Source organism: Jaculus jaculus, chromosome 5 (assembly GCF_020740685.1).
Source record: "Jaculus jaculus isolate mJacJac1 chromosome 5, mJacJac1.mat.Y.cur, whole genome shotgun sequence".
Taxonomy (NCBI): Eukaryota; Metazoa; Chordata; class Mammalia; order Rodentia; family Dipodidae; genus Jaculus; species Jaculus jaculus.
In genome coordinates, this window is record NC_059106.1 from 66,772,850 (window position 1) to 66,800,836 (window position 27,987).

The window sequence follows — 27,987 nt, forward strand, 5'->3', positions numbered from 1 at the left end:
CATGAGGTCTGTAGAGTAGACTTCCAGAAGGACTTCCAGTCAGAGCTGGCCAATCAGAAGCAGGGGTCAGCTGGTCCCCATTCTGAGAAATCACCAGTAATTCAGTAGTTTAGTTTGCGTGTTCACCATATTCCAGATTCCCAGGTAGCCAGCTCTAGTGTTAGGGTGAAGAAATCTTTGAGACAGAAGAAACAATTTTTTTTTCCTCTCTCTCTCCAAAGGTACCAGGTGGAAAACCTGAGAATATCCAGATTTTCTGGGTTCTGTGGTGTCCTGGGCAGGCACACGTATGGGGTGTCAGGAAATATAAATTGGAAGGAAACTCCAGGGTACCATGGACTTAACCCTTCGCTTTCATTCCCCACAGGTTGATTTTGGGAGTAGTTCCCTGCTGAAGTGACAAAGAAGTCTCCCATGTGACAGCCCAGGTGGCTTCAAGCAAGAGAGGACCTCACTTTGAGCTGATGGAGCACCAGGCTTCCCACACCCTCTCTATCCCCAGCTGAGATTATGGATCGGGGCCTTGGCCCAGGCCTGGGTCTCCTGTCACTGACCCAGCCCCGGAGCCTTTAGCAAGAGACCTACAGGAGACCACCACCCACCCCCGCTCCCACCAGGGGCCTGGGGCTGGCCAGTGACTATGCGGCTTGGACTGTGTGTGGTGGCCCTGGTTCTGAGCTGGACACACCTCGCCGTGGGCAGCCGCGGGATCAAGGGCAAGAGGCAGAGGCGGAGTGAGTAACAAGGGCTGAGCCACTGCCGGCCCTGGGGACTGAGGGTCTAGGGCAGCTCTCCTCTGTGATGGCTGTCGCGGGTTTCTGCTTTGTCACAGACGTGTGGATTATCCGGTCTGTTACCATGACTGCAGATTATCCGGCGGGTGGCTTCGTTTGTTGAAATGGCCTACTGTAGATCACTCACTTTGTTGACCTTTCACTTGAAGACTCTCCTTTCTGGCTCAAGCCCTCTCTCAGGAGGCCCCTTGACCCACCCCCGACTTTGTGAGGTTTCCATGGAGGTGCTTCCTGATCCTTGCCCAGCATGTCCTATTGCCCCATCCCAGGAGCTCTGCAAATCTGGGCAGTCTGCAGCCGGTCCTCTCCTGCTACTTTGTATCAGGGGCAGAACAATGTAGCAGGGTGGGCCAGGACACCCTTGTTTTTTGTTTTTGTTTTTTTTTTTCCTAGGTAAGGTCTCTTTTGCTCTAGGCCAGGCTGACCTGGAATTCACTCTGTAGTCTCAGGCTATCCTCGAACTCATGGTGATCCTCCTACCTCTGCCTCCCAAGTGCTGGGATTAAAGATGTCCATCACCACACACCCGGCTCCTGCAGCTTTTAAGCCAGGCCCCATGGAAATCAAGGAGCTAAAGCCCAGGGTGCCTGACAGGAGGCAAGTGGCCATCCTTGGCCTTCAGACCAGGCCAGTTTCACTTGTGTCTGTGTCCAGTAATGAATGATGTTCTGTGTAAGGCATCTGTGGAAGAAAGGGTTCTGAGCTTAAAAGGAAAAGTAAGCCTGAAATTCTAGCATTTGGGAGGGTGAGGCAAGAGGATTACTGTGAGTCCAGCCTGGGCTACAGTAAGAAATCCTGTCTAAGAAACAGATAGGAAAGAATAGCAGGGCTGGAGGGATGGCTTAGCAGCTAAGCGCTTGCCTGTGAAGCCTAAGGACCCTGGTTCGAGGCTCGGTTCCCCAGGTCCCACGTTAGCCAGATGCACAAGGGGGCGCACGCGTCTGGAGTTCGTTTGCAGAGGCTGGAGGCCCTGGCGCGCCCATTCTCTCTCTCTCCCTCTGTCTTTCTCTCTGTGTCTGTCGCTCTCAAATAAATAAAGAAAAATTAAAAAAAAAAAAAAAAAAGAATAGCAAACCCCACCATCAAGCAGGTGCTATGAAAGAGGGTGGGTGGACCTGACTCCCATTGGAACCCAGGTGTCCTGAGACTTCTGGGCTATTCTTTTTCTTCTTCTCCTTTTTTTTTTTTAATATTTGTATTTATTTATGAGAAATAAAGAGAGAGAGGAAAAGACTGAAGGAAAATGGATACACCAGGGCCTCTTGCCACTGCAAATGATCCCCTGACAGATGGGCCACGTTGTATATCTAGGTGTCTTTATGTGGGTACTGAGGAATGGTACCCAGACTGTCGGACTTTGCAAGCAAGCCTTTAGCCACTGAGTGATCTCCCCAGCCCATCTTTTTGTTGCTGCCGTTGTTTGTTTGTTCAAAGCAGGACTTCCTTCTAGCCAAGACTGACCTGGATCTCACTCTGTAGTCACAGGCTGGCCTTAAACTCACGGGGATCCTCCTACCTTGCTGGGATTAAAGGGGTGTGCCACCATGCACAGCCCCATCTTTTCTTCTTTTCTTTTTTTTGAAAAAAAAAAGTATTTTGTTTATTTATATGAGAGGCAGAAAAAGAGGGAGGGGGGGAAGAGAGAGAGAGAATGAGAGATGAGTGTCCGGCTTTATGTGGGTATTAGGAAACTGAGCCTAGGTTAGTAGTGTTTGCAAGCAAGTGCCTTTAACTGCTGAGCCATCTGCCCACTCGCCCCTCCCCTTTTGAAATAGTGTCTCACTGTGTACTCATAGAACTCCATATTTAAACCAGGCTGGCCTTGAACTGATAGTCATCCTCCTGTCTCTGCTACCAAGTGCCAGATTTACAGTTACGTACTGATATGCCCAAGGAGCCTAGTTTTCTCAAAAAACAGACAAAAACACAAATAGACAGAGCTCGCTAAAGTTCAAGGTTAACCTGTCAGATGCTCTGCCCTCCCTAAGCATCCCTTACTGTCTGTTTGGAGATGGGGATGTTACATCATAGCAGTGGCCAGTGTAGACTGGTGACCCTGCCAAGGAGTCAGGTTGGGACCTCCATGCTCCCAAGGCCTTGTCCCTCTTTTTTCTTTGAGGTAGGGTCTCACTCTAGTTCAGGCTGACCTGTGTAGTCTTAGGGTGGCCATGAACTCACTGCGATCCTCCTACCTCTGCCTCCCGAGTGCTGGGATTAAAGGCGTGCACCACCACGCCCGGATCTTCCTTGTCCCTCTTTTCACATCCCTGGCAAAGGGATGTCAGGCAGGCGGGAAGTTTTTCTTGAAGTCCGGCCCAATTCCTTCTTGCTTCACTTTTCTTTTTAGACTGATGGCTGCCGGGGAAGACTGAGCCACTGGGTCTCCCCGGGAGCGGCCAAGGCCAGAACTCAGCCCAGGGAAAGAAGCTTAGGGAGTCGGTGAAGCTGAAAATCCCTGGCTCAACAAACAATTAGAGACGGTTAGGTTTCATCAGCAGTAAGGCCTTCATCTTCCTCCCTGTGCCTCTGTGGTGGCCAATGTTTTGGACTCCACGGGCCAGATGTGGTTTAGCAGTTTATCACCGGTCTCCTCTATTTCCGAAACAGGGGAGGGAAAGAGAGAGCGGCTGGCCACACATGGCCGTTCCGCTTACACGTGCAGGGTCGCACACCCCTGCCAGGAGGGCCATCAGAACTGCTAGGCAGGTCCACAGCCGGGGAGAACAGAGCACTGGGCTGGACACAGCGCTGGCTGCTCTGACCCAGCAGGTCTGCTGTGTCCTTGTTTGATACGGCTGCATCTGGACAGCATGTAAACCAGTTGTTATGACTGAGTGATGGCGTGGTGGACCTCCTGGGTGGGAATGAATGAACTGTCCGAGGCTCAGGAAGTGTGTGTGTTTGGGGGGGTGTTAGACAATCCTCCCTGTTTTGTGATCATGAGACTCACCACAGTCATAAGGCTGCATGCTTGGGTAGGAATATAACGCAGCTTGCACGAGACAGCAGATACACTGTGTGCTTGTTTGTGGTGCTGGAGCTCAGGGCTTCGTCGTGTCTCAGGCAAGCACTGGGCCACCTTTGTAAAGCCTCAGGTTCCCTGCAGACTTGGGGATGCAGGTTGTGGTCTGGGCTGGGGAGATGACTAAGCCAGTAAAGTGTTCCCCACGTAAGCCTGAGGACCTGAGTTCAGATTCCCACAACCCATGTAAATTCCAAACATGGTGGTGTGTGTCTGTGAGCCCAGCACCAGGGAGGTGGAGACAGGAGGATTTCCTCGCCTACCCCCACCCCTGGGGCTTGCTGGCTTTCATCTTCTCTTGTCCAATCAGTGAGCTCCGGGTTCAGTGAGAGACCCTGTCTCAACAAATAAGGTGGAGTGTTACGGGGAGACACCCATGTGGACCTCTGGCCTCCATATGCACACGTGTGCCCACAAACATACCAATACCACACACACACACACACACATGCATGCCCACCCCAACCCCACACACATAAACAACATTTGGACCATTTTGCACTATGATTTCTGAGCAACAAGGGAAGAAAAACCAAGGGTTCTGCATGGGAATCCATGGCCACTGAGGTTGGCCCACTGTGTGGACTATCCCAGGGCTCTTGCTGTCTGACATCCCTCTGTGGCATGTGAACGAGCTGCCAGCAGCCATCTGGGAGAATTGAACCTCACACCAGTTTTGGACCCAGAGCTATCTGCTCTCGAGGTCTGAGAGATGGTCTCCCTGCCTGGTCGGAGAGAAGCAAACAACTTCCCAGATGACTCCTTTATTCAGAAAGCGCCTGCCCATCTCCGTGCCCCCTGCCCCTCTTCCCCCCTTCCTGGACCTCACTGAGCCCTCCTTTCCTCCCCAACCCCCACACTAAGTAGCCCCTTCCCCAGTCCCTTCTCATATCGGGTTCCAGGGGCCTGAACTCCGTCATGCCCCACTCTTTTTTTTTTTCAGGGGAGGGGCTCAAGGTAGGGTCTCACTCTAGCTCAGGCTGACCTGGAAATTCACTATGTAGTCTCAGGGTGGCCTCGAACTCACAGCTATCCTCCTGCCTTGGCCTTCCGAGTGTTGAGATTAAAGATGTGAGCCACCATGCCTGGCTTAATGTTCCACTCTTTTTTTAAATAATATTTTTATTTTTATTTACTTATTTGAGAGAGAGAGAGAGAGAATGGGCGGGTCAGGGCCTGCAGTCACTGAAAATGAACTCCAGATGCATGTGCTACCTTGTGCATCTGGCTTACGTGGGTACTGGGAATTGAACCTGGGTCCTTCAGCCTTGCAGACAGATGCCTTAACCACTAAGCCATTTTTCCAGCCCATGCCCCACTCTTGAAACCCCCATTCCTCTCTGGAGCCCTGACATAAACTGGGATGGCCTTTCATGCCCTTTCTTAGCAACCTCCCCCAACCTGGAGATGCACCAACTCACACACACTCTCTCTCTCTCCCCCTGTGCTCCAAATCCCTCTCCCCTCACTCAATTCCTGGGATCACTCACTCAGATCATTCACTTGGGAAACTGTTCTGACAACCAGCAGAGCTGGGTATGGTGGCACATGCCTGAAATCCTAACTCTTGGGAGGTTGAGGCAGGAGGATTGCCACAAGTTCAAGGCCAACCTAGCCTACATAGTGAGGCTATTTTAAACTACAGAGTGATTCTCTGTCTTAAGAAAAAGGAGGAGGAGGAGAAGGGGCTGAGGAGAAAAGCATGAGGACCTGAGTTTGGATCCCTGGCACCTCCATAAAAGCCAGGCAGGGCGGCTTCTGCTTGGAATTCCAGCGCCAGGACTGTGGACACAGGAGTGTGGGGCTGGGAGGCTTGCTGGCTAAATAGTCTAGTCAAATCAGTGAGCTCTGGATTCAGTGAGAAACCCTGTCTCAAAAAACAAGGTAGAGGGCTGGAAGGATGGCTTAGTGGTTAAAGCATTTGCCTGCAAAGCCAAAGGACCCAGGTTCAATTCCCCAGGACCCACGTTAGCCAGATGCATAAGGTGGCAAATGTGTCTGGAGTTCATTTGCAATGGCTGAAGGCCCTGGCACATGCCCATTCTCTCTCTCTCTCTCTCTCTCTCCCTCTATCCCTTTTTCTCTTGGTCAAATAAATAAATAAATAAAAATGAAATATTAAAAAAGAATTAAGGTGGAATGAGCCCACTCAGGGATGCCAGCTCTTGGTCTTGGTTGGCCATGATGGCACATTCCTTTAATCCCAGCACTCAGGAGGCTGAGGTGGGAGGATCACTGTGAGTTCAAGGCCAGCCTGAGACTACATAGTAAATTTCAGGTCAGCCTGGGCTAGAGAGAGACCCTACCCTGTAAAACCAAAATTAATTAATTAATTAAAAGGTGGATGATTGCTGGGCATGGTGGCTCATGCCTCTAAATCCAGCATTTGGGAGGCAGAGCTAGGAGAATCACCATGAATTCAAGAACATCCTGGGACTACACAGTGAATTCCAGGCCACCCTGGGCTAAAGCGAGATCCCACCTCTAAAAACTAAAACAAAATAAGTCAATAATAAGGTGGAGGGGCTGGAGAGACGGCTCAGTGGCTAAAGGTGCTTGCTTTGCAAACCCTCCTAGCCTGGGTTCAAGTCCCTAATAACCATGTGAAACCAGAATCAGAAAAGTGGCACACGTATCTGGAGTTTGCCTGCAGTGTCAGGAGGCCCTGGTACACCCATACTCAATCTCTCTCTTTCTCCCTCATAGATAAAAATATTTAAAGAAAATAACACAAGGTGGAGAGACAGAGACTGAAGAAAACATTGGCCTATGGCCTCCACATACTCACGCGCTCCCGCATACTTACACGTGCAAAACTAAAGCAAATTGCGTGGGCGGAGGGGGGGGGGAGCAGGTGATGGGTTATGAGCAGCCCATGCTATGGGAAGAAACTTCAGCCCAGCACTTTGACAGGGCCGGGAGGGCCCAGAGGAGCCTACGCCTCTAGAGCATGAGGTCTGGGAGTGGACACAGCTAGGAGAACCCGGAAGCTGAGTTGTTCCCAAGTTCCAGGTAGTGTGGGGTTTCCCTGGAGCACGGTGTGCCCTTGGTTCCTGCTGGGGGTTCCCCTGCAGGAGGCCATCAATGATCAGGAAGGACATGCCTGGGGCCAGCTGGGGCTGGAGAGACGCTGCAGGAAGGGCAGGCAGAGGCTGGTGGTGCTCTTCCTCCTGGCTGGGCTGGCTCATGAGGGGCCACGGATAGGTTTCCATGGGGGCCGCCCAGGCAGCCTCAGGGCAGAGTGAGAAGAGAGGGGAAGGGAAAGGGCTGAAAAGCAGTCTTGATCCTGGAGAGAAAAAGTAGCTCTTCATTAAGCTCATGGCTCAGGAGGGCTCTGGGTCTTCAAGGATGGCTGAGGGGAGCAGGTACCAGCTGGCTTGGGCTCCAGGCACTCCCGGAGTAGACCTGGCTCCTGACAGGTCCTGCTGCCTTTCCTGCATCTCCTCCCCGAGGCCCCCCTCTCTGCCCTTCCACCCCACCAATGTGTCTCAGTGTCTCTTACTGAATCGGCCTCATCCAACGCTAGAGTCCACCCTATAATGGAGGCCAACATTCCTGTGGTCAAGGCCCGTTCTGTGCACCCCTCCCTTGTTGACACTAGCTCAGCCCACTCAAGTGTCCACTCCTGCCCAATCCCAATCCCCCCCACTTCAATGAACACTCGCTGTGGTCTACACAAACATGGCCCCCCTCTCCTTAAGGCTCCCCCACATTCAACCGTGCACCCAAGGGCCTGACCTGTGAAAGTCTCGCTCCTTCCCTAGGCTTCTATTCAGAAACAAGGCAGGCTCTGCCTTCCGGTGCGCTTTCCAGTGGGAGCAGGCATCTTAACAGATGATAGCATTGTGAAGCGACGCCTGCCACAAAGGATTCCAGGACCAGGAACAGGGAAACCATGGAGGAATATGTCATCCCGACCTACCTGCAGGGGTGTGAGGTCAGAGAAGGTCTCCTGGAGGAAGTGACTTTAGTTCTGAGGCTCTCAGGAGGAAACAGTCTTCTAGGCTGAAGGAATAACTTGAACAAAGGCATGCAGTGCTGAAATAGTGTGTGTCCAGGCAAACAAAATCAACTACTGCTGAGGGGTGAGGTGGGTGGAATTAGCTCAGAAAAGCCTTTTGGCCTACAAGAAGTTGGGTCTTACTTCTTAAAAAAAATATATACACACACACACACACACACACACACACACACACACACACACACATATATGCACATATACACATGCATACTATATGTATATATACATATATAGTTTGCAAGCAGAGAAAGGATAGGTGTGCCAAGGCCTCTTGCCACTGCAAACAGACTCCAGATGCTTGCATCACTGTGTGTATCTGGCTTTACATGGGTACTGGGGAAGTGAACCCAGGTCATCAGGCTTTGCAAAGAAGCACCTTTAACCACTGATCCATGTGTCCAGCCCGTGGGTCTTGCTTCTGTAGTTGATAGGGTGCCATGGATGGTCTTCAGATAGAGTGGGATACCATCAGATCATCAGATTGTAGACATGCGGCTGTTGGGAACTGGAGGAAGTAACAGCGAGGGAGAAGGACTGGGAGCTGCATGCTGGGCTTCGGGGAGGGCCTGGCTGGGCAACACTGAGGCGAGGCCCCTCTTGGCAACAGCATCCCCACACACCAGGGGTTGAACCCAGAGCCTCATATAAGCTAGGCAAGTACCCCAACACGAAGCTTCACCCCTAGCCTACAACAGCAGCTGGAGAGGATTTTGAGTCAGGCCTGAGGCAGGAGGATCCTCAGGGTGCCTCCCCACCCATGCGCAAAAAAAAAAAAAAAAAAAAAAGAGGGTTGGGCCACCTTTAATTCCAGCACTCGGGAGGCAGAGGTAGAAGGATCACTGTGAGTTCGAGGCCACCCTGAGACTACATAGTGAATCCAGGTCAGCCTGGGCTAGAGTGAGACCCTACCTCGAAAAAACAAAAACCAAAAAACAACAACAAAAAAAAAAAAAAGAAAGAAAAAGAAAAGAGGGTAGGGAGGCAGAGTGGCTTGGAGCAGAGTAGTAAAGGCTGTGTGTGTGTGTGTGTGTGTGTGAGAGAGAGAGAGAGAGAGAGAGAGAGAAAGAGAGAGAGTGAGAGAGAGAGAGGGCACTGTCAAAGAGACTGTGCCCTCGGTGAGCTCGCCCCCCAGCCCAGGCGGCTTCCCTGGCCAGGCCCACAGCCCTGCAGAGCTGCATCCCCAGCATGGGGTCCGTCCATCCGTCATAGAAAACAGCAGAAGGAGCTCTGCTTCGTCTCTTTCCTCACGATGGCCAGGAGCTTTGTCTCCCACTTCTAGGGCACTTGAGGACACTTAGCGCCTCTGGGCCTTGGTGCAGGCTCTTCCCTTAGCTGGCTGGCTCTGGGAGTGAGGACTCTGCCTACTCCTCTGCATTTGCCACGGTGTGTGACCAGCGCTGCTTCCCAGCCCCGGCTGTACCCCAGTGTCCACCCCCAGCAGTTCTGGGTACTCACTAGCTACGTAGTGAACGTTAGAACCAATGAGCCTCGGTTCCTCCTTTGCATCCTTTTTATAGTTTTTTTTTTTTTTTTTTCGAGGTAGGGTCTCACCCTAACCCAGGCTGACCTGGAATTCACTACGTAAGTCTCTGGGTGGCCTTAAACTCACAGTGATCCTCCTACCTATGCCTCCTGAGTGCTGGGATTAAAGACATGCATCACCATGCCCAGCTTGCATCCTTTTTATAAACAATATTTTGGGGGCTGGAGAGATGGCTTAGCAGTTAAGCGCTTGCCTGTGAAACCTAAGGACCCCAGTTTGAGGCTCGATTCCTCAGGACCCACGTTAGCCAGATGCACAAGGAGGCGCATGTGTCTCGAGTACATTAGCAATGGCTGGAGGCCCTGGTGCGCCCATTCTCTCTCTCTAACTGCCTTTCTCTCTGTGTCTGTCACTCTCAAATAAATAAATAAAAGTAAAAACAATATTTTTATTTGTGTGTGAGAGAGAGTATGGGCAACTGTAAATGAACTCCAGATACTTGTGCCACTGTTCATCTGGCTTTACACTGGTGAACTGAACCCTACGAGCAGGCTTTGCAAGCAAGTGCCTTTAGCTCCTGAGCCATCTCCCCAGCCCTACTTTTTTTTTTTTGAGGCAAGCCCAACAGACTGGCCTTTTTTTTTTTTTTTTTTTTTTTAATGCAAGCGGGAGAGAAGTGGCGTTCCAGAGCCTACAGCCATTGCAGTCAAGCTCCAGATGTGTGGGCCCCTTTGTGCACATGTGCACTTGGGTCACTTTGTGCATCTGGCTTACATGGGACCTGGAGAACTGAACATGAGTCCTTAGGCTTCTCAGGCAGGCACCTTAACTGCTAAGCCATCTCTCCAGCCCATCCTACTTTTTAAATTTTTTGGTTTTTTGAGGTAGGGTTTCAATCTAGCCCAGGCTGATCTGGAACTCACTATGGAGTCCCAGGGTGGCCCTAAACTCATGGCGATCCTCCTACCTCTGCCTCCCAAGTGCTGGAATTAAAGGCGTGCACCACCATGCCTGGCTTTGTCCTACTTTTGTTTTTTGGTTTTTTTTAGTTTTTCGAGGTAGGGTCTCACTCTAGCTCAGGCTAACCTGGGATTCACTATGTAGTCTCAGGGTGGCCTTGAACTCATGGAGATCCTCCTACCTCTGCCTCCTGAATGCTGGGATTAAAGGCGTGCACCACCACGCCCGGCCTACTTTTTTTTTTTTTTTAGAGAGTGCCTCATGTTGCCCAGGCTGGCCTTGAATTTACTATGCAGCCGAGGAGTACCTTGAATGTTAGATCCTCCAGCCTTCTCCTCCCAAGAGCTGGGATTACAGATGTGTACTATCGTATTTAATTTTATGTGGTGCTGGTGAACCCAAGATTTTGTGTATACTAGACAAGCGCTTTCCCAGCTGAGCTACACCTCCGTCTGCTGCTTTGCATCTTTATGCATCCTCCAACACCATCTTCCTTAGGTCCTCCACCCAAGACTCATTTCCACTATTGAACGCCAGCTCCACTCCCATGAAGCACCCTCCTGTGGCTGTGTCTCCCCTCCCACCACCCATGAGCCAAACCGAGGAGCACTTCTGCTCCCCCTCAGTACACATCCGGTTGCTCTTCATGGAGCACCCCTCCTACAGGTACACATCTCAACCTCCAAACCCTCATGGGGCTCAGAGCCCTCGTGCCCTTGTTCCTGAGTCCAGCCTCTGGTTCCTCCCTCTAACCCAGCCAAGTCCCACCCCCTGACCTCTGTATTTTGACCCTCCTGTTGCCTCTGGTCTTCACCCCACTAGTTTCCCTGACTCCAAGTCTCATAATCCCATCCCCCATCTGTGCGCACTCTCTTTCTCTCTGCCACAGTGACTCACTATATAGACCATGCTGTCCTCAGACCTTGCAGAGGGTCTCATGTAGCCCAGGTTGGCTTTGAACTTGCTATGTAGTGGAAGATGATCTTGAGCTTCTGATCCTCCAGTGTCCACCTCCCAAATGGTGGCATTACAGGCCTGCACCATCACACACAGTTTACATGGTGCTCGGGATGGAACCCAGGGCTTCACGCATACTGGGCAAGCCCTCTACCAACCAGGCTACATTCCCAGCCCTGGCACTGCTCTCCCTGTGTTCTCTAATTTTGTTCCTTTCTCCTTCCCTTTCCCTCACTCGCTCTGGTTGTCACTTCCCCGTTTCTGCCCCACAGTCCTGCAGGCTTGCTTTAAGGCCTGGAGCCCTCCTTCCAGCCCTGTCCCTAGGGGTTTTTATCAGTGCTCTGCAGAGCATCCCCAAGCTTGCCTCTCCTCCACAGCCACCTTGAAAGCTATGACACTGTTCCTGTCTCTACTTCCTCTTCTCCCCCTCCTCTTCTTCCCCAGCCACAGCCCTCTGTTCCCACCCAGAGCGCCCCCATTAGGGTCATCGACCATGGCTGTTGCTGATTCTGCACATAGGTCCAAGGACACGAGGTAAGCTGGTGTCACCTGCTTCCTCTGAGTGCACTTTTCTCGTGGTTTCCACACGCACTGCTTTCAGGGTCCACACCTGTCTGTCGGCTCCTCTCGGTTCTTCTTTTTCTGTCCCTTGAAATGTCTGGCTCTCTTCCCACCCTCTAGATGGACTCTCCTTGCCATGTCAAGCCCACTTGCCTTAAAAAAAAAAAAAGTTCATTTGTTTATTTATTTACTTACTTATTTATTTGAGAAAGAGACAGCTAAAGAGAGAATGGGCACACCTGGGCCTCTAGCCATTGAAAACAAACTCCAGAGGCATGAGCCACCTTGTGCATCTGGCTTATGTGGGTTCTGGGGAGTGGGACCTGAGTCCTTCAGCTTTGTAGGACAGTGCCTTGGCCACTAAGCCATCTCTCCCGCTCCTACTTGCCTTTGATGGCTGCTCTCTTGAGACCTAGGCCCACGAGGCTGACTACTGGATAGACACCTCCGCTGGATATATCCTACACAAAATGCCCTACTTCTGCTTGGGGGTCTCCCACCCAAGCCTGCTCTTCCTCCTGCTGTCCCTGTCTCAATGGAGGGCCTAGAGCTAACCTGAGTCCACATCTCCACATCCCCTTGAGAGGTTTCCCTTCTCCTTCACCCCTGTCCAGCCCATCACATAGTCTTGAGGACTCTGTTCTCTGGACGTCTGCCCTCTGTCAGCTCCTCTCCTGAACCTTGCTTCTGTCCAGCTCATCTCTCTGGGAGGTTTTGTTCTTGTTTGGTTTCTTGGGTCTTTTGTTTTGAAACATGGTCTCATGTAACTAACCCAGGCTGCAATCCTCCTGCCTCAGAGTGCTGGGATGGTAGGCAATGGGCACCACACCGGCCTCTCTGCCCTGCAGTTCTAACGTGAGTATTTTTGCATTTCCATCTCTGCCACCCTACAACGCATTAGCCACTGTATCTAGTGAGCTTCTAAAGTGAAGTCCTGGGCTGGAGAAAAGCGGTTAAGGCGCTTGTTTGCAAACATAGCTTAATGACACCGATTGGATTCCCCAGCACCCACATGCAGCCAGATGCACAAAGTGGTGCATGTGTCTGGAGTTGGTTTGCAGTGGCAGGAGGCCCTGACCATTCCCATTTTCATTCTCTTGCTCTCTCTCTCTCTCCCTCCCTCCCTCCCTCCCTCTTTCTCTTTCCATCTGCTTGCAAATAAACAAAATACAAAATATTCAAAGTGAAGTTCTGACCTTCTTTCGTCAGCCTCCCTCGCTGCCTTGGGGCTAGTGTCTGCATGAGTTCCTGCGGGCCTGGGTCTCTTCTGGGTCCAGCCCTTCTTCCCCCGCGCATTCCGTCCTACCTCTCCCTCCATGCTCCTCCTTAGCTAAGCAGACTTTGGTCAGCGGTGGCAATGACAGGGCTGAGAAGAAATGCACGGTGAGGGGGGTTGCCTGAACGGGCAGTGGCAGCAGGAAGCTGAAAAGGCCTTTGCAAATCTGTTCTCAGCAAAGACCCTCAGGAGGAATAGTGCACAGGGCCAGAGAGAGGCCCAGGATCCCAAGACCTGGAAAGTTCGGGTAGGAGGCTTGAAAGGTCAAGGCCAGCCTTGAATTTTTTTATTTTTTTTTATTTTTCAAGGTAGGGTCTCACTCTAGCCCAGGCTGACCTGGAATTCACTATGGAGTCTCAGGGTGGCCTCGAACTCACTGCAATCCTCCTACCTCTGCCTCCCAGATTAAAGGGATTAAAGGCGTGCACCATCACGCCCAACAATTTTTTTTTTAACATGGTCTTTTGTAGCCCAGGCTGGTCTTGAACTCGATATATAGCAGAGGGTGAACTTGAACTTCCTTTTTGTTGTTATTTTTTTCAAGGTAGGGTCTCACTCTAGCTCTGGCTGACCTTGAACTCATGTGGCTCTTCCTACCTTTGCCTCTCCAATGCTGAGTTTAAAGATAGGTGTCACCCCACCTGGCTGAACTTGCATTTGTACTTCTTTTTTTTTGAGGTAGGGTCTCACTCTAGTTCAGGCTGACTTGGAATTCACTATGTAGTCTCAGGGTGGCCTTGAACTCTCAGTGATCCTCCTACCTTTGCCTCCCAAGTGCTGGGATTAAAGGTGTGTGCCACCACGCCTGGTTTAACTGCACTTCTTTTTTTAAATTTACATTTTTATTAACAACTTCCATAATTATAGACAATAACCCCATGGTAATTTCCACCCTTCTCCCACTTTCCCCTTTGAAACTCCATTCTCCAACATACCCATTTCCCCTCTCAAACAGTCTCTCTTTTATTTTAATATCATCATCTTTTCCTCTTATTATGATGGTCTTATATATGTAGTGTCAGGCACCGTGAGGTCATGGATATCCAGGCCATTTTATGTCTGGAGGAGCACGTTGTAAGTAGTCCTACCCTTCCTTTGGCTCTTACAATCTTTCTGCCACCTCTTCCATAAATGACCCTGTGCCTTGAAAGGTGTGATTGAGATATTTCAGTGCCGAGCACTCCTCTGTCACTTCTTCTCAGCACCGTGGTGCCTTCTGAGTCATCCCAAGGTCACTGCCATCTGAAAAGAGAAGGTTCTCTAACCAAAAGTGAGAGTAGCCTTAATATATGAGTATGAACATTAAGAGAAGTGCTTACTGGGCAATTTGGTGAGCATACTATATACAGTTAGCCAGACAGCAGCAGACGTTACACCCCTAGGGCTCATGACTACCCCTGTTGTAGGTTTTCAGTATCAGGCATGTATTCCCCCCCAATGGAGTGGGCCTCCAGTCCAACTAAAGAGCAATTGATTTTCCAGATAACAGACATGCCACTATTGTACCTGTTGGCTCATTTGGCCTGGCTGGCCAAATTTAAGGCTTGCAGTGTCTACTATTGAGTCTCTTCACTGGCGATTTATTGCTCTTCCATTGAACTGCATGCAGCATAGCTTTTTCCAGCTTTCTGTCAGCTGGTCTACATGGAGGTTTTCAGCTTAGCTCCAGCAGGATTTCTCAATGGCCTTGCAGTCCAAGTATGTGGAGTCTTCAGCAATAGGGTCTTGCCATCTAATCCTGGTGGGAAGCCAAGGGTCTTGGCAATGGCCTGTAATGTTTTGGGGCATCAAGGACCTCCCTGGCCAGCAACTCACCTGGAAGGCATCCCATCCCTGGCACTAAAAATTTTCTAGTAACAATCTATTTTAGGTTTCTGGGTGTTCCCTTGTCCAAAAAAGTAGGTTTCCATATGATTTACATCCTCTTAGTTTTTTTGTTTTTTTTTTTCAAGGTAGGGTCTCACTCTAGCCCAGGCTGACCTGGAATTCACTACGTAGTCTCAGGGTGGCCTTGAACTTATTCCTCGTAGATTTTGATTAGCCCCCCAACCCCACCTTTCCTTTACTCAATCTCTTCCCCTGATCTCACTTAGATCTTTTCACCCCCAGTAATCAGTTCTTCTACTTACTTACATACAATACCATTCCTATTAAGTCCCCTCTCCCTCCCTTTCTATTCCCTTTCTATTTTCTTTCTAGCTTATTGGCCTCTGCTACTGAGTTTTATTCCAACTCATATAGAAGTCCAATCATTTGTAGGTAGGATCCACATATGATAGAGAACATGTGACTGAACTTGAATTTCTGATCCTCCTGCCTCTCTCTCCTGAGTGCCGAGCTCACAGGCATGCACCAAGGCAATGTGGTAAGATCCTATCTCAAACTAAGAAATAAAATCTAAAGAGGCCAGGCATGGCAGTGCACACCTTTAATCCTAGCACTTGAGAGGCAGAGGTAGAACGATCGCTGTGAGTTTGAGCCAGCCTGGAACTACAGAGTGCGTTCCAGGTCAGCCTGGGCTACAGTGAGACCCTGATTCAAAACAAAGCAATAATTAATAAATCAAAGAATGAAAAGAGGCCTGGGGGTGTAGCTCAGTGGCAGACCATTTGTCTAGCATGAGTAGGGTCCTAGATTCAATCTTCAGCAGCCCCCACCACACAAAAGGAATACTTCATTACAGAGGATTGCCAGGGGGACACATGGGTCACCCCAGTGATTTCAACTAAGGACAGAAATCAGAGGGAGCCTTCATTTCTATAACACATTAAGTAAAGACAGTGAGTCAGGCTGGGTGTGGTGGTGCATGCCTTTAATCCCAGCACTTGGGAGGCAGAGGTAGGAGGATCACTGTGAGTTTGAGGCCATCCTGAGACAACAAAGTAAATTCCAAGTCAGCCTGAGCTACAGTGAGACCCTATCTCAAAAAAACAGAAAAAAAGAAAAAAGGCAGTGAGTCACAGCTGAAGAGATGCCTCAGTGGTTAAGGTGTTTGCCTGCAAAGCCTAACAACCTAGGTTCAATTCCCCAATACCTATGTAAAGCCAGATGCACAAAGTGGTACAGGCATCTAGAGTTATTTGCAATGACTGGAGGCCCTGGCATGACCATTCTCTCTGTCTGTCTCTCTCCTCTCTATCTCCCTGTGCTTGCAAATAGATAAATAAATAAATAAATATATTTTTTAAAAAGCCAGTGAGTCATAGAGCACTTAATGAAGTGGAAGTGACCTGGATATTTGTCACACAGCTGAGTCAAGGTTCACAGACCCCACATAACTGCATTGCAGCCTTGGAGTGTGCCTGCTCATACAGTGACTAAGCCAACTTCAGTGAGATTAGTGTCTCATTTTACTAATGAAATAGTAATACTGACTGTTCAAGTAAGTTTCCTATTAAAGAATGCATTAAGCCCCACTCTCAGCATCCACAGGCCCTCAGGTTGCCCTACATCTGCCTTTTGCTTTTTCTCTCTGACTGCAACAAGTACTGACTGCGAAAAGGTCACTGAGTAATTTAACCTCTTCATTCCCCATCTGTAAAAATGAGAATAATGAGCCCGGCATGATGGCTCAGCCTATAACCCCAGTATTCTGGAGGCTGAGATAGGAAAGTTACTGTATGTTTGAGGCCATTCTGGGCTGGCAGAGTGGTTCTAGATCAGCCTGGGCTTGAATGAGACACTGCCTCAAAAAAATAAAATAAAAAAGCTGGGAGATGGCTTAGTGGTTAAGGCACTTGCCTTTGAAGCCTAAGGACCCAGGTTCAACTCCCCAGAACTCATGGACGCCAGACTCACACATAAGGTCACACATGAGTCTGGAGTTCCATTGCAGTCCTGAGGTCCTGGCGTGTCAATTCTCTCCTATAAAAATTTTTAAAAAATTAAAAATGAGGATGATAATGGTCTTTCTCTTTTAAAAAACATTTTGTTCATTTGTTTATTTGAGAGAGAGATAAAGAGGCAGATAGAGAGAAAGAGAATGCACCAGGGCCTCTAGCCACTGCAAATGAACTCCAGACACATGTGTACTTTGTGCGTGTGGCTTATGTGGGTACTGGAGAATCGAACCTGGGTCCTTAGGCTTCACAGGCAAGTGCCTTAACCACTAGGCAATCCTTCCAGCATGATGATAGTCTTTCATCCCAACACTTGAGAGTCTGGAGCAGGAGAGTTGCTTCAAGATGGAGATCAGCCTGGGTGACAGTGAGTTCAGGCAAGCCTGGGCTGCAATGTGAATCCCTACCTTTAAATTTATTATTATCACTTTTTATTTTGGGGTATGGTATGTGTATGTGCATGTTGGCATGTATGTGGGTGTACGTGTGTGTGTTCTATGTGTGCATACAGGTGTAGAGGCTAAGGTCAGATGCCCTCCCCATGGCTCTCCAATTTAGTTTTAGAGACAAGGTTTGTTGCCCAATGAACTCATTGATTAGACTAGACTAGATGACCAAAGAGTCCTGGGGCTTTTCCTGTGTTCACCTGCCCAGGGCTGGGGTTACAGGCACACACTAGGGATTTTACATGGGCACTGAAGACCCAAACTCAAGTCCTCATGCTTGGGTATCAGGTACTTTACCAGCTTATATATATTTAGCACTTGGTAGGCTGAGGTAGAAGGATGACTGTAAGTTCAAGGCCAACCTACAGAGTGAGTTTCAGGTCAGTCTGAGAAAGAGTGAGACCCTGCCTCAAAAAAATATATTTTTACTTTTATTTTTTGGTTTTTCAAGGTAGGGTCTCACTCTAGCCCAGGCTGATCTGGAATTCACTATGGAGTCTCAGGCTGGCCTCGAACTCACAGCGATCCTCCCACCTCTGCCTCCCGAGTGCTGGGATTAAAGGCGTGCGCCACCATGCCCGGCCTCAAAAAAATATAAAAAACACCCACGTATATATTTCACCCTCATCACAATGGAACCCATCTATTTCGTGGATTATTGAAGGAATTAAAGGAGTTACTGCCTGTCAGGAACCAACAAACAGCCACAGACTCGGTGCTTCACACCTGAGGAATAAACTGTCATCACCGCTGGGACTGGACCAGACTCATTGGGTTTGTTACCCTCCCCGTTCTTGCCTTTCTTTTAGTTTTTATTTATTTATTTTTGGTTTTCCAAGATAGGGTCTTGCTCTAGCCCAGGCTGACCTGGAATTCACTCTGTAGTCTCAGGGCCTTGAACTCACAGCAATCCTCCTCTCCCTCTGCCTCCAGAGTGCTGGGATCAAAGGTGTGTGCCACCACGCCCAGCTCCATTCCTGCCTTCCTAACTCTTCCTTTTCCTCTTGCTCTGAGTTAGAAGGCATTCTGGGAGTGTACACCCTTCCCACCAGCCCTCCCCAGGTAAATCTGCCTACCTCCCTTCTGTGTGGAGAAGAGGCACACAGTCTAAGGTTTGCTTCAGGGTCACAGGCTGGGATTGGCTCAAGATACCGCTGGGGCTGCAGCCTAAGCTTTGGGCCATATTCCTGAGCCATCTCTGTTCAATTACCTCAGCTGTCTGGATCCAGCCTGTGTCTAAGTTTCTCCCTGTCCAGGTCCTCCAAGATGCTCATAAATTCTCTCCTCCCTTCTGGACTTGGCCAACCTTCCCTTGGGTCCTATCTTGTATCTGGCCCACAATCCCCCACATTCAGACCAGGTGGTACTCGGGACTAATTTTCCAATGGTCCTCTGTTGTCTAATCAGTTCTTAAAAGGTCCCAAGAAAAACTTGGCAAGACAAGTGCTCTGCAGCTGGGCATGGCAGCGCATGCCTGCCATACTAGCACTTGAAAGGCAGTGGTAAGAGGATCAGGAGTTCAAGGCCAGTGAGTTTGAGACCAGCCTCAAAATGTCTCAAAAACAAAACTACAAACAACAGCAAAATAATAAAACAAAGTGGTCTGTAATCAAAATGTTTGGGAAATGCAGTGTGTTACTCTCTCCTCCCCTACCCCCTGAGATTTATTCTGTGCAGACCTGCAATCAGGGTTATAAAAAACCCTGCAGTAGGCTAGGGACGTGACTCGGTTGTTAGAATGCTCACCTAGTCTACAGGAAGCCCTAGGTTCCATCTCCCGCACCACATAAGCCAGGTGTTATGATGCATGCTTGTCATCCCAGGACTTGGAATGTGGAGGCAGGAGGATCAAAAGTTTAAGGTCAGCAGAGCTTGGTGGCTCCAACCTTTAATCCTAGCAGTCAGGAGGCAGAGGTAGGAGGATCACTGTGAGTTCGAGGCCAGCCTGAGACTACATAATGAATTCCAAGTCAGCCTGAGCTAGAGCAAGACCCTACCTCGAAAAAATAAAAACAAACAAAAAAAGTTTAAGGGCTAAAGTGATGGCTTAATGGTTAAGGCACTTGCCTGCAAAGCCTAAGGACCCAGGTTCAAGTCTCAGAACACAGACAAGGTGATGCATGTGCACAAGGTCACATTTGTGTGCAAAGTAGTGCAAGTGTCTGGAGTCTGCAGTGGCTGGAGGCCCTGGCATTCCAATTCTCTCTCTCATAAAATAAATAATTAGGGTCTGGAGAGATGGCTTAGAGGTTAAGGTGCTTGCCTGTGAAGCACAAGGACCCAGGTTCAGTTCTCCAGATCCCACATAAGCCAGATGCACATGGTGGAGCATGTATCTGGAAGTTGTTTACAGTGGCTATAGGCCCTGGCGTGTCCCCCTCTCTTTCTCTCTCCCTCTCCCTCTCTCTCTAATAAATAAATAAATAAATATTTTAAATACTTTAAGGTCATCTTCAACTTATATAGTGAGTTTGAGCCTGGATAACATGAGACTGTCCCCTCAAAAACCTGTAACTAAAAGCAATACCACCCCCACCACAAATACTCTACAGTAATGAATCCTACTGAAGACCAGGCATGTTGGTGCAAACCTGTCACCCCAGGTCTCCGGAGGCTGAGACAGGAGGATTGTGGATATGAGATCAGCCTGATCTATATAGTAAGATCCTATGTCAACAAAAGAATCCTGGCCAGACATGGTGGTGCACAGCTTTAATCTCAACACTCAGGAGGCAGAGATAGGAGGATCGTTGCAAGTTTGAGGCCAGCCTGGGACAAGAGAGTGAGTTCCAGGTCAGCCTGGGCTAGAGTGAGATTCTACCTCAAGAAAAACAAACAAACAAAAACAGAATTCTGGGCTAGGGCTGGAGATAGGGCTCAACTGTTAAAGGTGCTTGCCTGCAGAGCCTGAGGGCCCAGGTTTGAGTACCCAGTATCCACATAAAACCAGATGCATAAAGGTGGCACATGCATATGGAGTTCATTTGCAGTGGCTAGAGTTCTTGGTACACCCAGTCTCTCTCCACCCTGCCTGTCTATCTCTCTCTACCTCCCTTCTCTCCCTCTCTCTCTGTGCATGCAAATAAATAAAATACTAGAAAAAAAAAAAAAGAATCCTGGGCAGAGAGATTGCTCAGTGATTAAAGGTCCTTGTTTGCAAAGCCTGATGACCTGGGTTTGATTCCCCAGTACCCATCTAAAACCACCCAGGCATGGTGGCACATGCCTTTAATCCCAGAACTCAGGAGGAAGAGGTGGAAGAATTGAGTTCGAGGCCACACGGAGAGACTACATAGTGAATTCCAGGTTAGCCTCAGCTAGAATGAGACACCTTACCTTGGTTCCAGGTCTCACCTTCAATAAACTAGCCTTTCCTCCACATCCTCCTGCTGACACTTGGGAAACTCCTGGTCAAAGAGCACTGTGAGAAATGCCACGTGCAGAAGCGAGTCCAAGTTCCTGAGTTCTCTGTAGGCAGGATGCCTTGTCTTTCCTTCCCCAGTCTTACCTCCCCTGAAATTATCCGTGGTTCCCTCTGTACCTCTGTGGTCCTGTTCCTTCCTACAGCCTTGTTTGTGTTTGTTTGTTTGTTGTTGTTGTTTTTAAATATTTTTATTTGTTTATTTGCAAGCAGAGAAAGAGAGAAGGAGTATACCTCCTGCCACTACAAACAAACTCCAGCTGCACGCGCCACTTTGTGCATCTGGCTTTTTGTGGGTACTGGGGAATTGAACCTGGGCCTATAGGCTTAACAAGCAAGCACCTAAACAGCTGAGCCATCTTTCCAGCCTTTGTTGTTGTGGTGGTGGTGATGGTTGTAGTTGTGGCTATTTTCTTTTTCTCAGGATAGGGTCTCACTATAGGTCAGGCTGACCTGGAACTCACAAGTGATCATCCTACTTCTGCTTCCTGCATGCTGGGATTAAGGGTGTGCACTGCCAAGCTGGCAAAATCCTTTTTACTTTTTTTTTGTTTGTTTGTTTTGGTAAATGCATGTGGTGCTTATGGGTATGTGTGTGGGCGCAGGCATGTGCGTGGGAAGCCATATGTTGACGTCGGGTGTCTTTCTCAGTGGCTGTCCTCCTCGTTTTCTGAGACAAGGTCTTTCACTGAACCTGGGACTCAACAACTTGGCTAGATTAAGTGGGCAGCAAGTCTGGGGGATCCTCCTTTCTCTGCCTCAGTGCTCAGGTGCCTGGCCTTTTACGTGGGTGCTCGGGATCTGAACTCAGGTTCTCAACGCTGGCATTGCAAGAGTTTTACCCACTGAGCCATCTCTCCAGCCCCTATTTTTACTTCCTGAAGGACAAATTTCTACTGCCCTTCATGACACCTACTTTGTGATTCCTTCCCCTCCTCGTCCTCTTTTGCACTTCCCTTCCTTCCTCCCTTCTTTCCTTCCTTCCTCCCTTCTTTCCTTCCTTCCTTCCTTCTATCCATCCTTCCAACAGGGTCTTGCTTTGCAGCTGGGGCTGACCTGAGCACTCATCTTGTGTGTGGGGCATGGGACAGGCTTGCTGAATGTGGGTGCCAAGTGACCAGAGGACAAAATGAAAGTTCTGAGACTCGGAGCTGCTGCAAATCACACTGCCTCTGGGGTAGGACTGAGTCCAGGCTTTGCAACCTTGGCACAGCTGACATTTTGGACCACATGGTTCTTTCTTTGCAGAGGGCTGTCCCACATGCTGGAGGATGGTTAGGAGCTTCTCTGCCCCCTCTTGACTCCACTAGCAACCCTCCTCATCTGTGATAATGATACAGAACTCTCTAGGGGCTAGAGTTATAGCCCAGTCGGTAGTGTCTGCCTAGTATGCATGAGGTCCTAGGTTCAGTCCCCAGCACCATGTAAAACCAGCCATAATGGAATTCACCTGTAATCCCAACACTCAGGAGGCAGAGACAGGAGAAGTTCAAGATCACCCTAAGCCACACAGCAAGAGCCTGAGCTACCTGAGAACTTGTCTCAAATAGAAAGGTTTCTAGAGCTGGAGAGATGGCTTAGTGGTTAAGGTGTTTGCTGGCAAATCCAAAGGATCCCGGTTTGATTCTCCAGGACCCATGTAAGCCAGATGCACAAGGGGGTGTATGCATCTGGAGTTCATTTGCAGTGGCTGGAGGCCCTGGCATGCCCATTCTCTCTCTCTCAAATAAATAAATAAAATATATATATTTTTTAAAGTTTCTAGGCCTTTAATCCCAGCACTCGGGAGACAGAGGTAGGAGGATCACCATGAGTTCGAGGCTGCCCTGAACTACATAGTGAATCCCAGGTCAGCCTGGGCTAGAGTGAAGCCCTACCTCAAAAAAGAAAAAATAAAACTCCCTTTGGAGCTGGGTGAGGTGGCACATGCCTTTAATCCCAGCACTCAGGAGGCAGAAGTAGGAGGATCACCATGAGTTTGAGGCCACCCTGAGACTACATAGTGAATTCCAGGTGATCCTGTGTTAGGGCAAAACCCTACCTCAAAAATAAATAAATAAATAGATAAATAAACCTCCCTTTTGGAGGCTGGAAAGATGGTTCAGTGGTTAAGGTGCTTGCCTGCAAACCTAATAACCTGGGTTCGATTCTCCAGTGCCCACATGTAGCCAGATACACAAAGTGGGGGTGCATGTATCTAGAGTTCATTTGCAGTGGCTGGAGGCCCTGGCATGCCAATACTCACTCACTCATTCTCTCTCTCTCTCTCTCTCTTCTCTGTCTCTCTGTATGCAAATAAATAAATAATTTTTAAAAAACCTCTCTTGGGGGCTGGGGATGTGGATTAGTGGGTAAGAACGTTTGCTGCTCAAGCATGAGAACCTGAGAGACCTGATTCAGCCTAAGCTCCATTTTCCAATACCCATGTACGTATCTGGGTCTGGCCACGCACACCAGGATGTACCCACAGTCTCTGGGGAAGAGAGATCAGAGAATTGCTGGGCCTCGCTAGTCTGATGGGAAATGGCAGTGCTGGGCGACGAGAGAGTCCATCTCCCGGACACAGCACAGAAACAGGGTGATCGAGTGGACACCCAACATTCTCCTCGGACCTCCACATGTATGCCTGGGCATCTGTACACATGCATGCATGCACCATGCACCACACACACACACACACACACACACACACTCACACACGCCTCTCCCTTCCGTACCTGAGGCTGAACTTCCCTCGTCTTTGCAAAGTTGGGATAAGTTCCAGTAGATGCAGCTTCAGTTGTATCTCAGGGGATGGATGGAGGAGCGAGCCTAGAGGGTTCTGGAGTCGGGGAGGGAGGGTTGTGCAGCCATGGGAGCCATGGCTGTGCTAGTTCCTTGGGGAGGAGTTATAGGAATGCTCAGAAGACACCTTGCAGACAGCTGCCACCCCAGCCTCATCCTCTGAGACAGACATACATGCCTCTAGTGGAATGAACCCCCCCCCACACACACACACCATATGCTTACCTTCTGGATCCTCATGGGAACCTGAGAGGATGGAATCTTCCCTACCGCTGCCTTCTTACCCTTGCTCTACCTGACAGTCAGCGCTGAGGGGAGTCAGGCCTGCGCCAAGGGCTGTGAGCTCTGCTCCGAAGTCAATGGCTGCCTCAAGTGCTCGCCTAAGCTCTTCATCCTGCTGGAGAGGAACGACATCCGCCAGGTGGGCGTCTGCTTGCCGTCCTGTCCACCTGGATACTTCGACGCCCGCAACCCTGACATGAACAAATGCATCAGTGAGTGTGCGCGGGGCTGCAGAGGTCCTGCACGCTGCGCAAGGGGGGAGTGAACTCTTGGTGGCCACTGAAAAGTGTAGAGGGACTCCAAGGAAGGGGCATCTGCCAGCTATCTTCCCCACTGTCCCGTCCACACTCCCGGTCTCTTTCCTAACCAGAACCCCATCTCCTCTCATTACACCTGCACCTTCCACTGTTCCCACAGGTCATGCCCGATGCCTGGCTCGTCACTCAGGCCCTGGGCCTGAAGGCTAGCTGCTCACTGTGCTGCCTTATAGCCTGGCTGCTCCTCTCCTTCCCATCCTCACTAATTGTCTTACCTGGGCTCCCTCCACTTGTCTCCTGGGCCGTTGCTATAGTCTGTCTGTCTCTTTTATGGGGTTCTCTTCAACCCCTTATCTGAACTGCAGCCACCAAAATGCTTCTGAGACCCACAAGCAGGGCATCCCCTGCTCAGTTCCACCTGGTGGCAGGGAAACCCAAGTCTAGACAGGCTTCCCTTCTCCTCCTGGCTTCTGGCTCAGCTTTCCCAATGCACCTATACTTCAAAAGCTTAAGGCACTCGCTACCTGTCTCTCTCCCATCTCTGTAACCGCATCTGTCACATGCTGGGGACACACAGTGTCCTGGAGACACCCAGGTAAATGACGCCAGTGTCCCTTCCCTTGGTGCAGTGCCTTAGAGTGTAGAACTCATTTCCACATACTGGGTCAGTGAGCCTCGTGGCAACTTTGGAAGGGAGACTGGACAAACGGGATGGTACCCTCTCAATAGTGGGTAATAGTAGCGGCTCAGAGGGGAAGTGGCTGCTTAGCCTAATAAGCTTAGCCTGCAGGGTCACTAGGTCACTGTGTGACCTTGAATGTATCTCATCCTCCCAACAGCTCACTTTTCAATTGAGAGTGCTAGTTTTTCTCCCTCGGGCTGTTGTGCATTGAGTTATTGTGAGACATACCTATAAATCTCATGGTGTCTGGCACTCAATAAATGGTTGCTATTGTTATTTTGTTTCTTATTTTACTGGCAACCAACCTCAGGAATCTAAGCATCAGAGGAAAGAGAAAGGAGGGAAGGAAGGAAGGAGGAAGGGAGGAAAGAAGGAAAAGGGAAGGAGAAAAGGAAAGAAGGAAAGGAAGGAAGGAAAGAAGGAAGGAAGGAAGGAAAGAAGGAAGGAAGGAAGGAAGGAAGGAAGGAAGGAAGGAAGGAAGGAAGGAAGGAAACAAGACTCAGATTAAGCCACAGAGGGCAGGGAGGTACACAGGAGGGTGGGTAGAGAGCTTGGTAGTTGGAGGTAGGAGCTGCTTTCTGGGTGCTCAGGGTGCTGGGGATCAAGAGGTTCCTGGCCATGGCCACTGCCCGGGAGCCTGGCAGCCTGGACTTATGGTGCCAGAGACTAGGAGGAAGCCAGCCCTGCCTACCATCTGGAGGTGGAAGGTTGTTGAAGGCCGGTCTGTTCCTGCTCTGCCCACCTGCTGCAGAGGAGCGACCTGGCACAAGGAGGCAGGGAGGGACCCAGGAGTCCAACCAAAGGGTTCCCAGAACTTGGCCTTAAGCAGGAGGAGGAATTTACCCCGGGGTTGCTCCTACTCCTCTGAGCAGATTCTTTCTACCCTGGACAGGAGGAGAACCGGTGTTAGGATGTTTGGATGCCCAGCAATGAGGAAGGGGTGCTCACACAGACGCAAGCTGGGGGCCATTCTGTCCCTCAGTCCCACTCTATTTAGGGATTCCATGGGGATATCATGAGATACTGAAACACTCTTCACCCATCTCCACCAAGCCCAGAGGACCCCTGCCTCCTCTGAAGCCCTTGGGGTTTCACCTTAGGGTCTACGGCTGGTGTCTGAGACTTGAGTTCTGATTGGCTGATGAAGTCGAGTCCCAACCAGGCCTCAAGAGTGACTGTTGTCCGACCCTTGCCCCACTTTCTCTCCCCTCTGAAGACTCCTCTTCAGGAATGGTTGCTCTAAGCCAAGATCCTGGCCTCCGTGTGGTTGGGCATGGTTGGTGGGCGTTGGGGCTGGGGTTGAGGGGACACGGTCATCTTGGCCTAGGCCAAATTCTAGTCTGGTCCTGCCTTCAGAATGCAAGATTGAGCACTGTGACGCCTGCTTCAGCCACAACTTCTGCACCAAGTGTCAGGAGGGCTTGTACTTGCACAAGGGCCGCTGTTATCCAGCCTGTCCCAAGGGCTCCACAGCAGCCAATGCCACCATGGAGTGCAGCAGTCCTGGTAAGCGGTGGATGCCATAAGGTAGAAGGCCTGGGAGAGGGTGGTCCGGCTGGAGGTCAGAGATCGAAGGTGCAGGGGCACGAGGAAACTCACACAGTGCACCCAGCAGAATCTGGGGCTTCTCTGAGAAAGATGCCCCGACGGTGGGTGGGTGGGTTGGCACGGCTCCTCTGGGATACTGGGGACCAGAAAAGGAAATCCCTCCTCCTCTTCCTTCCCTCTTTCTTCCTCCTCCTGCCAGCACAATGTGAAATGAGTGAGTGGTCCCTGTGGGGCCCCTGTTCTAAGAGAAAGAAGCTGTGTGGCTTCCGGAAGGGCTCTGAAGAGCGCACTCGCAGGGTGCTCCATGCGCCTGGAGGGGACCATGCGGCCTGCGCCGACACCAAGGAGAGCCGGAAGTGCACAGTGCGCAGGACGCCGTGTCCTGAAGGTGAGCTGTGCATAGCCTCGGCTTCCCTCGGGCCCCGGCCACCTCCGTGTCCTGCCCAGTGCCCGGGGCAAGGCCAGGTGGAAAGTCCTCCGCATAGTCCCGTGCTGTGCAAACTGAGGGCCATGTCCTGACCGCAGGCCGTGTGTCAGGAACTAGAATCCTCTGTGGTCATCATCCCTTTAGCTGTCCTCTATGCAAAAGGGCCCTGGGAGAGCCGATGGGGAAGGGGACTCCAGCAAGGTCACACAGCCTGCAGCTGGCAATGCGATGGCCGCTGCTTCCTGCCTGGTCTCGGAAGAGGCTGGCGAGGGTGAGGGGCAGAGCGAGGGGCTGCCTTGCTTGGCCTGAGGCTTTTGGGACCATCTCTCAGTGCCCATGCCGTAAGGTCCTCTGACAATGTAACTACTGGCCAGAGACCGCCTAGGGATGACTCTTCCAACTGTCACCCACGCAGCCTCCTCGCCACGCCCCTCCTAGGGCCCTTGGCCAGCGCAGAACAGCTGTCCATCCTTTGTTGACTCCTCCCATTGTTTGGGTTGTTGCAGGACAGAAGAGGAGAAAGGGGGGCCAGGGCCGGCGGGAGAACGGCCACAGAAGCACAGCTAGGAAGGACAGCAAGGAGCCGGGCTCCAGCTCTCAGAAGCGCAGAGGGCAGCAGCAGCCACGGCCGGGGACAGTGGGGCCCCTCACGCCTGCAGGACCCACCTAAGCCCAGCATGTAGCCTCGGGGCCCGTGAGGAAGAATCCAGTGTTGCTCCCCATGGTGAAAGCTTCCCAGAACTGGGGCGCTGGAGCAACATGTCCACGTATGCTCTACCCATCCATCCATCCATCCATGCACACACACAGCTACACCCAAATGTGCAAGCAGAAACACACACACACACACAAAACTGAGGCCACCAGAAGACACTTCCATCCCACTTGTGGCCCGGCAGTACACATTTGGTTTATGATGCAGCCAGAGGACCTGTCCATGAGAACCTTCCCAGCACCAAAACCCAACCTTTGCAGAGTGGAGCCTCCTGGAGGAGCTGCTGGGATGGCACCTGCCAGGTGGCTCTGGGACCTTGAGAGAGAAGGCTTCCTCTTGCCCTTTGTGGCAATCTCAGCTGTGTGACTTGATCACTGGAGAGAGTCCTTACACATCTGTGGTACATGCCAGGGTTGACCTGACTCAGAAACTGCTTAACGGTTTATTTCAAATTAAAAAAGAAAAAAAAATGTTCATTTTGGGGTCATTAGGATTGATGGGTATGTTTGTCA

General features: G+C 50.4%; 1 protein-coding gene across 1 annotated transcript; it reads left to right on the plus strand.

The window, feature by feature from the left end:
* Window positions 1–385: 385 nt before the first annotated feature.
* Rspo1 (R-spondin 1) lies at window positions 386–27,892 on the plus strand. Its single transcript, XM_004665134.3, has 5 exons — window positions 386–734; window positions 23,867–24,058; window positions 26,142–26,291; window positions 26,533–26,721; window positions 27,267–27,892. The coding sequence occupies exons 1-5, from the start codon at window positions 641–643 to the stop codon at window positions 27,428–27,430; spliced, it is 789 nt and encodes a 262-aa protein (XP_004665191.2). The 5' UTR covers window positions 386–640; the 3' UTR covers window positions 27,431–27,892.
* Window positions 27,893–27,987: the final 95 nt, after the last annotated feature.

Coding starts and splice junctions, on each gene's coding strand:
- Rspo1 (XM_004665134.3), top strand. CDS start 641: ATGCGGCTTGGACTGTGTGTGGTGGCCCTGGTTCTGAGCTGGACACAC. Junction 735..23,866: donor GGGCAAGAGGCAGAGGCGGA/GTGAGTAACAAG, acceptor TCTACCTGACAG/TCAGCGCTGAGGGGAGTCAG. Junction 24,059..26,141: donor TGACATGAACAAATGCATCA/GTGAGTGTGCGC, acceptor TCCTGCCTTCAG/AATGCAAGATTGAGCACTGT.